This window comes from Populus alba, chromosome 16 (genome assembly GCF_005239225.2).
Source record: "Populus alba chromosome 16, ASM523922v2, whole genome shotgun sequence".
Taxonomy (NCBI): Eukaryota; Viridiplantae; Streptophyta; class Magnoliopsida; order Malpighiales; family Salicaceae; genus Populus; species Populus alba.
Genome location: NC_133299.1, coordinates 12,497,971 through 12,511,014, shown reverse-complemented (window position 1 = coordinate 12,511,014; position 13,044 = coordinate 12,497,971). Strand labels below are relative to the sequence as shown.

The window sequence follows — 13,044 nt, the reverse complement described above, 5'->3', positions numbered from 1 at the left end:
TTTTTAAAAAAGTTTAAATTAATTTTTTTATATTTTTAATATATTAATATATTAATATAAAAAATAATTTTTTAAAAAAATATATTATTTTAAAATATTTTCAAATAAAAAATACTTTAAAAAATAAACATTCACCCATATCAAGGCTGAGGTTCCAGTAAAGGTAAAGGGAAACGAAGGGTAATGGGAAAACACCTCTCTTCCTCGCTGTGGACTGAAAGTCTGAAGACATATAGTATGGGTCTGATGCAGAAAACCATTTTAGTGACAGCTTGCTAAAGACATGCTGCACAAACAACAGAATAACAACAGACTCGACCAAAAGGAAAGTAACATTGGACAGAAGGCAGAACATAGATTAAGCATAAGCAGCCCGTGTCGCCGATTTCCAAAACATATTCACATCAAGAGAAAAGGTGAAAACCATGTTTGGGAACTTGGTTCTGCAACCAAAGATAAATGGCTAACTTTTAAATCACTAGATAAAAAAGAGAAATTATAAGAATATACACCATGACCCTAATCCTAATTTTCCTTATCTGAGCAACTATGATAAAGACATAGTATGGGTCTGATGCAGAAAACTATTTTAGTGCGCACTAACTGGATCATACAACTCACCAGCACAGCACCCACTGGGTGGCTTTCAATAGAGCTATAACTAATAACATAACATCACGGTGACCTCCAGACGATAAGCTCCAGTACATACCCAACTTCAACCAAGTAAAACCAGCAAAGACCCAGAGCATGCAAGCATCAAAGGTCAGTATTGGATTCTTCTTGTTCCCCTGGCAATTTAAACATGGTGGCTATTTACCAATCTGTCCATCATCTACGCCGAGATGCATTTGCATGCTGCTGAGCTTTACTCTCAATCCTGATCCTATCAGCATACATGGGCAGGCGAATGATCTCGTAAATATCATTCAACAACACATCCTCTGTTATATTATCCTTGATGCTTCGCATCACCTGTTAAGAATCAGCAGGAAGATTCATTTAGTCCAGTAAAGAGTAATCCATCAAAAACATAAAAGAGGTTGAGGAAGAATGTCAAATAGATACTATAGTAGCATATTAATTAAAGCATGGCAAATACATGCAACTTACATGCATCAGAATTCACATATACATACAGATATGTGTGCATATAAAGGTGATAGAACAGACCTTCATGTAGGTATTGAACTCATTGGGTGTTGATTTATCAGTCCGCACCCGCATACAGACCCATACATGTTCCTCTGAATCCCAAGAACACTCAATTATCTTCCCTGAGTATGAAGAGGGATCTAAATCACCTGCAAGTTTTTAGGTCTTGGAGTAAGAACCGGAACAATAAATTGAAAGCCAAAAAAAAACCAGGTAAATGAAACAAAGAAAACGAAATGAATGTATAGCAGGCTGAGAGCATGCCCAGATGAAAAAACACGAGCATGTGAAAATGGGATTCAGCTCAAGGCAAAGGGCACCCATACAATTGCTTGCATTAACAAGGAATACCGCATTTGCCAATCTGAACGGCAAAATACCCACTATTCAAAAATAAAAAAATAAATAACCTCCCTAACATCACATTCACCAAGCAAATGGTTAGCAACAGCTGGAATAGATTATCAAAGGCACCTAAGGTTATCAACTGAAATCCCAGTGTTTTCCATATCAATACAAGGGTTGCGTAAAGTGATAATTCAGGATTTTCTATACTGGAACGAAACTTGTGAAATCAAGATGCATGAAAAATCACATCAACCTTTGAATGCAACTCTGTGGCCTTCCATCAGTTTCTTTGTCCCCCGTTCATTCAGATAAAGTAACTGACGATCATCATCATCAACCTGTCAATACATGCAACTAAATATCAGGATGAAAACATCAATTGAGAATTTCAAGCCGATACATCAAAGGGATGGATGAAGATGGAAAACACAAAAACATCAGAGTTGGCAGCTAAAGTTTGGTGATGTTGACAGACACACCTCAAATCGAAAGTCAACTGAGTTCATTTCAGGATATTTCCACTTCAAAAGGCCTTCATGAGTGCGAGGAACATAAGGATCATCCCAACCCTGGCACATAAGATCATGAGTAATCTCTTGTTCAAAATGGAATAACACTATAAAAAGCATCTAACACATGACAAGTCTTTTACTGTATGATATGTGAGAGGTGCAATGTATACAGAATTTTTGGGTGTTGTGTTCAAATGATACTTATTAGATCATTCACAGGACCACAACATCGGGAAACAATCTCCAAAGGATGAGTTGTGCAAAAAGTTCAAAAAGCCATCCTTGTCACCTGAAAAATAAGACCATCTGCATCATGTGAAAGCTTTGGAATAAATTCCTTTAGGAGCTTGGTAACAGTAGAAAGCAGCCAGAAATCCTTTCTTCTCACCTGGTAAACAATTAAAAAAACCAAAAAAAAAACATAATTAGGAAATAAAATAAGAGGGGACAAGTATCATATATTGCAAACTCAAGACAAAATCTTCTCATACCCTGAAAGGTTCCAGGTCATATCTATAATATGGATTTCGACTCTGGTAAATGTTATGGCGTTCATAATTCCGGGGCTCGATCACTTCTTTTTCAAGCATCTTCCATCGTTCATGAAAGGGCCGCTGCAGAAACAATTGATCATCAAAGCCTATAATTAGTAGATGGAATGAAAGAAAAGCATTTTATTAGATTGGAGGCATACAGTATACTCTGGTATGTGTTCCTTAAACAAGCACAGCATAATGAATGATTCTAATTACCCAAAATCCTCTTCAAACTATATCCCAGAAAATCAGTTGAAATGATTAGGAAGAGATCATTGCAAATACAAACAAACAAAATAATTAAATAGAAAATGCCATATGAGCATGTTTTTCTCCTTGTACTCCGGGGAAACAAAATCAATTCTAGAGCAACTGCTGATCAATGAAAAAAGGTTATCAAATGGTTGGCTAGGATACAAACAGGTTTCTCCACATTCCCAGTTATTCTTTATGAGCTGATTGGCAGCTTATATTGGTGCCCACACAGCCCTTTAACCTGCTTCCAATCACTGAAGAAATCTGAAAGAATTCTCAAACACATCTCTTTTGGTGTTTACACTCACACCAGCATTTAAGAGATCCAATCCAACTTGTCCAGTGCTTTCCATTTATATGGTAAACTACTCTTATCACAAAGCTAAAGCAGGGTGAAAACCATCTTTATCAGCCAGCTTCAGAGAAAAGCCTCGTATTGCAGTGCTTAGTGCTGATTTGTTAAAAGCACGTGAAGAGAAAGTCATCCCCCTTTCAAGTCATCCCTAACTTTCAGGCACGTAAACCTGCATCTTTATGACATTGGTTGTGAATCCCCAAAATTGCAGCCAAAGATGGGGGTGATGTTCAAGAATATACTGACCAAAGGCTTAAACAGAATCGGATAAATTGTTAAAAGTTTTCACCAATGGCACATGAATGCACTTCATGATTGCACAATTTAAATCAATTCTGCACCACCGGGGACAGATCCAGAGTGGGAAAAATAGCCCACACTGCCCCCACAAAATAACACCATGCACCACGTGGTAAACTTCCAGGTTTTTTGCCCCACCAGATAAAATCTCCCGATTACAGAATTAAATTGATGAAGTAAACATTTCCCCCTCCCCTACCCAAAACAAAATTGAAAGTCTTCAATTGCCCCTAACATCGTACAAAATTACCCCAGCTTTGCCCATAAGGTTTGCCCTCATTAAATGACCAAATATTGCTCCACTAACTTCATTTAAAATAGACAAATAAATATATAGCTCTCACAAAAACTCTCTGATGGTTCTCTTTGCTTTAGGGGAGGAATGAAAACAAAAGAATAAGTGACTTTGATCTGTAAAAAGAATTTAATGTCCATAAATTTCATTGTAAATCTAACCTCTGTGACAGACACTTGGTTGATCGCCATCATATCATAGATAAGGTATCTTCTCTCCTGCTTCTGCGAGTCTGGCAAAGTATCAATAATCATCTCCCCATCAAGTAACGTAAAGTGGTGTGTCTTATCAGCTGGACCCTTATCAAAACAAGACAAAAGCAGTCATATTGAAGATCATCTGAGCAAGATGTCAAGAACTATACAAATGAGAGTCCTAAAGAAACCATCCTAGAAGAAGAAATGAGTAGATGCATACTTCATTGGTGTATCTGCAAGGAAACCTCATCTGTACCCTTCGGAATTTAAAATCCCTATCTATCAAAAAACACCCATCCACTGTAATTAACATCATGTATCTTGTTCCATCAGCCTTCCATGTTGCATAATAATAACGCGTCCTCAACAGCAGTAAGTTGTCCCTGCATGCCGCAAAATTAAATCCTTTTCTTATTAAGTGACACCAAGAAAAAAATTAAGTTAAACTAGGCTCATAAGCTCCATGGTCACTGTAAGCCAAATTGGTATACACTATAATAACCCATGAACAAATACCACTCCAAAGCCGACGCAAACTAAAATATATTTTATATATGATGTGTTATAAGTTATATAAAAGCAACAGTACAAATTCAGTAAATAGTTCGCTGTCTATTTCCCCTAAATATTATTCAGGTTGTAGGAAATACAATTGACAGCAATATTCAGTTATCGATCATAATGCCAGGACTTCATTTGCTCAATAAAATCTCAGCTTCCCTTCACCATTACTATAACATTTTTAATAATTACCATTGAAGATTATCATATTCAATGGTTTTGAGTTATTAACCTAAACCATGGCAATTTTCCATCCAGAGAACATAAATATTAGGTTTTCTTTCATACCCTTGCATGTCTAAATCATAGTTTAAAAGATGGTGATTAGAGGCACCTCTGTTCTAAGTTATAGAGATCCTAACTCAAAAAACTGAAGCTCCTCCACCTAATATGTATATCAAAGCATACCAAAACAAAACACAAAATAACAATAAATAAATAAAATCAGTTTGGACCTGCTGAGAGAAACAGGGTGTGACCCAGGGAATATTGGTTTTCCTCTTCCCTGAAATTTAAGAAAAAAGTCAGTACAAAATGAAGTCTGAATGAAGATATTTCAAGCTCAAGATTTCAAAAATTAAGAAGTTATGAACAACATTTTTTCACCCATTATCAGGATACATTCCACAATCAAATTTCAATCATTTTTTATGTGAAAATAAAAAACAACTAATGGCATTTGTACATGAAACCTAGGAGGTGCAGGATGTGTGAAAAACATATTCCAGGGAGAAAACTGAATTCACACTTGAACGAAATGATCAAGACAATGCATATCAGTACAAGGTAACTAGAGGAGCAAAAAGACATGGGTGCTAAACCAAATCTAAGATATCTTAAAATATAACAATTATTGAGCAGCATAAAAAAAGTTTAAAGAGAGGCAAAGAAGTATTACAGGAACATTCAGCTTAAGCGTTTGGCAGCAGAACTGCCGCAGTGCATCGAGCTGGTCATTAGGTATTTCATCCCCCAGAACATCATCATTTGTCATTACAACATCCATCTCATGATTGTCCTGAAATGGTAAATGCAATGCACAAAATCAAAACAAACAGGATGCTACATATTCGTAGGGAGATTTAAGCTAAATGAGAGGCCATACATAAGAATTCATAAAGCAAAGGAAGAGGAAAAAACAAAAGACGTGAACCGCCCATCAATTTGTTATAGCAATACATCACCATAAATTTCATTTCAAAAATTTTCTACGATGCATTTCAACATGCAACATTTATGTTTGGCCAATGAAAGAAAAATAACACTAAAAGTTTAAAATAATTAACAACAAAACTTTCCGTCTAAACTCAGCATCAGTCTCTAATGCATGCAACCACCGATCACCTTCTTGCTAGTATAAAGGGTAATGCAGAACTCGAGCATCCAGTTTAAAACTTCCTTAATGGAATAACCAAACCATCTTCTTCTTCTTTTAATTTCAATTGAAAAAAAAAAAAAAAAAACAAGAGCAGCTTCTAAAAAAGAAGGATATAAAAAACTGCATCTGAATCCACATGGAAAAATTATAGGAAAAATCCAGTGAAATATTACTCATCTGAATTTTAAGCATGCAATCAAAAGTTAGGGATGCTGGCCTATCATCAGGGAGCCACTATGTTATTGTCGTGTATAAGAACCTTCTAATATTACTTGCTACAGATCACCATATTTTAAAATGTTCAATCGCCTAGACTTCTTCAAACAATGAGACAGGCATAACAGCAGTCCATCCTTCACATCATTAAAGGAGAGAAAAAGATCCCCATGCAACTTGAAATCTAAGACATGTCTCTTAACTCTAAAATGTCAGTAAAACTCATGCAAAGCAAAGAAAAATATTTGACAACAAATTCAAGAATCACTACACTTTGAATTCAATTTTACATATCATGATGCTCAGAGTCACTAGAACTACGGCCATTCTTGTCCTAAATAGTTAACAACTCCAAATGAAAGATCAAAAACTGAGACGCAGCTGATCACAGCTGAGCATCATTACCAACAATACATCTGTCACTGTGCTGCTGCCACATTTTTATTTGTTGACTTGAATAATAATTAGATTTTCTAATAGTTTCCACTAAAGCCAGCATTTCCAAAATTAGTTCTCATGCAGAAACTGCCAGTTATATGCAAAAAAACATCCACTACACCACCTGTTTATATCATGCCACCACAATATATATATATATATATATATGACAACTAGATGTTAGATCAAAGAATTTGCATACATGCGGGTTCTTAGCTGAACCTCCATCATCATCATCATCAGGCACTGCCTCGCCATTGAGATCAAATTCAGAAGACCTCTTCCATTCTGGAGTTGGTGGGCATACAACCATTTCTGGCTTTCTTTCATGATAGAAGGAGTACAAGGCATCAATATAATCTGGTTTATATATTCCTGGAGGACGTGCATCAGCAAATATTTTTATTGCCTGCACCATTAGCAAAGGAGGTTTCAAAACATATAGTTTGCGGAATAAAACCAATTGAGATACACATAAAAGGAAACATTGGAAACTTACTTGAGTGACAGACATTGGTTGAGAACGCATTAGATAATGAACTATCATATATCCTGTGCGATTATGCCCATGTGTACAATGGACAAGAATATACTTCTTTGTATGTTTCTGACGCAAGAGAAATTGCATGACCTGAAAAGGTTTTATAAATGCATGATTGTTTAGTATAATATTACACTCATTTAACACAGCATGTTTAGGTATAAATGATTCATGAGAGAAGGATATGCTGCCTTTATGTGGATCGATAAATATCCCAGTTAGGTAGGGCACGGTTGATTCTGTTTTGTTGGGAATAGGGGGGGGGGGTGACAGTTTTGACTTGGTTAAAAGGAAGAATCATGATCAACAACTTCTTGTAACAAACACACATATGAAGGTTTAGACATAGCACACATGTTCACAATCAAACTCATGCTCACATTTGAGCTTTGTGGTTCCAATATGATGCTCTATCCTAGCATTGCAGTACACAACTTGAGATTCATAACAGTGATAGCTTAATAGCATAGAAAAAAACTAACACTGTGCAGACTACCGTGAAACAAAGCTAGTGGTCTGTGCAAAATACCAAATGTGGGAAAAGACATACGCTACAAAAAGATCCAATGGAGGAAAAAGACATAGAAAACCTGAGAAGGTATTGCAAAAGAAGCATACCTCATAAACAAAGGTATTTACAGCTGTATTCTCCGGTACAGCATCACGCCCCTTGCAATATATCTGGAAAATGAAAGAAAATAAGCTATTTTCAGGTAAGCTGCTCTACAGTAAAAAACAGAGACTGAAGAAAATGGTTGTCATTGCCAACTCACCTTGACATGCTTGATACCCTCTTTCTTCAAATCTGTTGTTGAATAGTAGCGGGTAGTATTTGTCAAATCAATCACCAGACCAAGCTGAAAATTCAGTGGATAGACTTAGAATTGTTCAAGATAATATATTCTTCGTAACTCCTTAACGTAAATCTACACTGTTAGAAACATGCACATGACCAAGGGAAAAAGTTATTTGCAATTTTAAATTGAGTGGCAATGTGACCCTGCTAAATTGTGGAACTTTTTTCCCCTAATCTAGTTCTTTTAGATTGATAATATGGCTGATTCAGAAAATGTCGGGTTCTTATTAAATTAATTGAGTGCTCATGACAGTATTATTCCCTCTCATAATAGACGAGATTTACTAGGAATCAAGGGAAGTAAAAATGACTTTCAAGTTCAAGGTACTTACTTTCCTTCCTAAAACTCTTTGTTGATGAATGACTTGTTTAAAAGAATATCTTTTACCAGGAGGAATACAGTCATTGTAGGCTTCGCCAAGTGGAACCTTGGAAGGAATGATACAATTTATCTCCTGGCCAAATGCAGGACAGTCCAACCAGCCTGCAATTATGGATAGCAAATTATTGAGTGAAAGAAATGATACTGAGATGATACAGTCACACTGTCCTTAAACTAAGGAAAGTGTAGAACAAGGTTTCACCAACATGGACCAATCAAAAGCTTAGAAATCCAGTGAATAGCTGAAAGGAGAAAGCCAGAAGACCACAACTCAGAGAACCATTCATAGATATCTTTTTATTTTCCTTTTCCCCCCTTCTCTAAGGTCTTAAGCTAACAAAGACATCCAAATCCTCCCCATACTCTGTCTCTGCAGTAAGGTACACTACCAGGCCAAATACACATTAGCAGAACTGTTCATTAATATCAGCAAAACAAGATGACAACTGGTTTCCTAATACTTGGCCAAAAATAGACTTTATTGACAAAGGTCATCAACAAAGGGAATCGCCATGGTAATACAAGAAAAAATTATGTTGGACTTCCAGGGAATAGCCTTTAAATTTTCATCAGTGTAATTATCTCCAGTACATTTAATTCATCAATCTCTGATGCTAAGAAGTATGTTTCTGTAGCACTAATAACATACAAATGCAACACGGTCCTGTTATTAACCTGGTGAGGTAAGATGGAAAAGCAGGTAAGGGAAAAGATATGGAGAGAAATGGGAGAAAAAAACAGAAGAGAAAGAAGAAAATGCAAAGATCTTCCAATAGTACAGTACTACAGTTAATTGTCAATCATCATATAAGCGACCTTTATCCATAGGAGGTGCTCTTATATTGATGCCGAAACTAAACCAGATAGAAATAAAAATTCTTCAAGAATAAACGAAAGCAATCAATACTAATATGAAAAAATGAATTGCTGAAACAATACCACTGTGATAGGAAATAAAACTATGCTACCAAGTAATAAAATATCTAAGAACATCTAAAATTCTAAACAATCATGTAATTGAAAAGCTATCTTGGAAGTGGTGAATGCTGCTCCACCTTCTTGCTAAACATTTTAGTTATCCGATTGGTGAAGAACTGATGATTAAGCTACTCCAAGACAGGCAGCCATGGTACAACAGAACAAGAAAAAATAATTACACCTTCATATGGCTAATCCCAGACAATAGAGGACTAGCGTGTCAGCCCAAAGGGACTCACAAATATCCTGCTGCTTATAAGTATCAAAAGAAACACACAATTTGGTCTCATAAAATATTTTTTACATTTTTTCAGTAGCAAGCAAGATCCACCAATAAGTGCAAATTTAACCAACAAACAATCAACGACGGATTGATACTCAGGAACATAGTAAGGCAGCAACGTACACCTCTAATGGATAACTCAACATATGGCAATGAAATCAGTGAACACCGTTAAAAACCATCTGTAATGCAAACCACAGAAGCCATTTCTGCATAGAGTAATTAGATAAGAAACTTACCAGCAGGAAGTTTACTCTTGTCATAAGATTTATAGTGTTTAGATGGGAAAAGATGATCATGCACTGGTTGCCGAGACACATGCGCAGGTCTGTCTTCCAAATTTTCATTTCTCAAACGTTTGCGTCTTTCTTCACGCTCCTAATCAGGATGAACATAAGATCAACAGTCATGCATGAATACAGAGCACAAACAAATGCAACATAATGGCATATTAATCATCCAAAAAAAAAAAAGGAAAAAAGAAAACCCATATGTGGGATTGAGCGAGAGAGGTAAAACAGACTGTCAACTTGACCCCAAAGAAAATTAATCTAGAAATCTGTCAATAGAACGGACAGCTAAATCTCTCCTTCATTCTATTCAGAGTCCACAAAAGATGTTAGCAATTAAAATACTTGAACCCCAATCAAATGAAGAGTGCCTCTGCCACAGTATTAAACAACTTCTAGGTGTTCCATCCCACAGCATTGAAAATAGTAATGCTAACATGTCAATTGAGTGTTTATCTAACTTAGTTGTAAGGGAATGTGCTGTGCACACTTTATTACAAGAGAAAAGTTATTATTTTCCCTTGGGACTTGATGATCACAAATAAGTCTTTAATTAATAAATTTACAGGTTTTACATTCTTCTCCTCCCATCAAACAAGCTCCAAGGACTCAAATTCACATTTTAAAAACAAATGAGATCCATAAGGAAATAAAATTCTCCAACCTTTTGTTACAACGTGCTTGCATAATCACATTTGTATATTAGCCCCAAAAAATTGATGAATTGATTATATAAAAAAGATTGCCATCTGCAATTGTTAAGACTTCCATCTACTGAGGTTGAAAAGTGATATATTCCAAGGCACAAATCCATTTTCCACTCTTAAAGTGGCACCGAGCAGAGAAGACAACAAACAAATTATTTTTAAAATTCTGATAAATCAAAATACTTAGTCCAACTGCTACAATATGATAAATTGGGGTCCAATGCCAAAGCTCCATGCAGCTACAGCTGCTTCAATTCCTATTACTTGAGAAACGACAATAATCACCTGGTTTTAATGACTTTACATGTAACAAAATTACCAAACTCGCAATCACAAAAAGAGCCCTCGTGTAAAAATGTCAAGACAAACATCACAGCAATATTTCATTCTTCCACAATAACAAAACTCAAGTAAAGTTTTCCTGATTATTCTCATTCACCAGAGCATTATATAATTTAGAACGAAAAAGCGTTCTTCTAACTCAAGATACTCAGAACAAAATGCAAGAATATAATTTAGAATTACCCGGCGGGCAATTTCAGCAGCAGACTCAAACCGTTCTTCGGGAGCACCGTGTTCTTCTATGTTCCCTTCAAAATTATCTTCGTTATCTTCAGGCCCCGGCAAAACATTTAAATCCATGGTAACAACCATTCAACATCCACCAACCAACATTAAGCAACATGAAAAATCTCAAATCCCCTTCTTAGCAACAGCACCTACTGCAGCAAACCCGAATTAAAATAATGAATCACCAGTTGGTTCAGTTAATTAACATTATAAAATTAAACTAACTATCAAAAGATGAGATCGACCTAATACCTAATAAAAAAAATAAGATACCTAATTCCTCAAAAAAAATTAAAATTGCGTTTTTAAAATCAATTGATTGAACCCTAAGTACCGAGATTAGAGGGTGAAAAAGGAATCATAGAAAGCGGGAAGTGAGGAAGAGTTCAAAACCTCACCGTTATCAAGAAAACGAAGAGAAAACCCGGTCAAAAGGACCAGACAGAGTGCACGTGAAGTGGCTGTTGCAGAGAGATTTTGACTCTCAGCCGATTAAAACCCTAGAATTATGAAGCGGGAGTTGTAAGCGAACGTTCTTGCTTAATTTTATTTTTTTTCTTGGGTTCGAAACCCTAGACAGGAGAGAGACAGAGGTTAGGAGCTCAAATGTGCAAGGAGAAAAACAAATGGAAATATAGTGAGATTGTTTTATTGTTTGGTAGTTTAAAAAAAAATGGCAAAAAGAAATCAGATTACTTTTTTGTTTATTTTTAAGTTTTGAGAAACTAGTTCAACAGCACCTTGATTGGAGTTTTTTACAAAAATAGGATAGCGAATAAAGCCTGGCACAAACTATCATGGTTGAAATTTCTTTTTCAAAATAATACAGTTAATGAGCGCGTCTATGTGATCTACGTGTCCGATCGAATTAAAATTAAAAAATATATATTTTTATTTTTATTTTTCTTTTCTCCTTCTGGCCCTCACCCTCTCTCTCTTGATCTTTCCTCCGCTGTTTAATTCCGTATTTCAAAAATATATTAAAAAAAATTAAAAATTTTTATTTTTTTATTTTAAATTAATATTATTTTAGTGTTTGTATATCATTTTAATATACTAATTTTAAAAATAATTTTTAAAAAATAAAAAAATATTATTTTAATATATTTTTAGATGAAAAGTATTTTAAAAAATAATCATAATAACATTTATATAGGCAATTCTGCTCTCTCTCCATAGAGCACCTCTTCCCCCCTCCCCATTGTATCATTTCTTTCTCTTCCCTTCTTTAATTTATTTTGTTGATATAATAAAATAAATTTTTAATTATAAATTGAGTTTGTTTAGTTATAAATTGACTTGAAATAAAATTAAATTCAATGTTATGTGATTTACGTTTAATTAATTATAAATTTGCATTGAATATATAACTTGTTGAGTTTGTTAGGCTTTTTTTTAGCAAGGAGTTATAAATTAAAAATGTGTTATTTTGATAAACAAATTACAAAAAAATATTTTAGTTGCTCTTATATGACTTGTGCATTTCATAAAACTTTGCTATTCTGATAAATAAATTTTTAGTTGTCATAGTTTTGGTATATTTTAAGACACTATACTTATTTAAAAAAAACACTCACTTGATTGGTCTTAAAAATATTTAATATTAATAATAAAATTATTTTTGAATTAACATCAAGTTCAATTTATTAATTCATTAAACTTTAAGAAAAATCTAAGAGGTATGTTGATTTTACTACGTAATCCATTATGCACCAAGACTTGGTGCATTGTAGATGGCAATATTGTATTTTTTTTTATTTTGATATTTTTCTAAATCCATCCTTTGATATTATGTTGGCTTAGAATTTGGTTGTATGATTTGTTTTATTTTATTTTTTATGAGATTATTATTGTGTTAAAAAATCATTTTGGCATCATGAAGATTCTTAGT

At 34.7% G+C, this 13,044-nt stretch overlaps 1 protein-coding gene across 2 annotated transcripts; it reads right to left on the bottom strand.

Annotated features, from left to right (window-relative positions):
- Nucleotides 1-314: 314 nt before the first annotated feature.
- On the bottom strand, nt 315-11,834 carry LOC118037561 (uncharacterized). Of its 2 annotated transcripts, none has more exons than XM_035043559.2 (18): nt 11,552-11,834; nt 11,109-11,305; nt 9,826-9,964; nt 8,276-8,427; nt 7,861-7,944; nt 7,706-7,768; nt 7,046-7,177; nt 6,749-6,955; nt 5,413-5,532; nt 4,970-5,019; nt 4,174-4,336; nt 3,918-4,055; nt 2,507-2,629; nt 2,305-2,403; nt 1,983-2,072; nt 1,757-1,841; nt 1,174-1,304; nt 315-975 (listed from the first exon to the last, which is right to left on the bottom strand). In XM_035043559.2, the coding sequence occupies exons 2-18, from the start codon at nt 11,235-11,237 to the stop codon at nt 832-834; spliced, it is 2,049 nt and encodes a 682-aa protein (XP_034899450.1). In that variant the 5' UTR covers nt 11,238-11,305; nt 11,552-11,834; the 3' UTR covers nt 315-831. The 2 variants fall into 2 exon arrangements, with proteins under 2 accessions (XP_034899450.1, XP_034899449.1); XM_035043558.2 differs by having other exon boundaries at nt 11,109-11,302.
- Nucleotides 11,835-13,044: the final 1,210 nt, after the last annotated feature.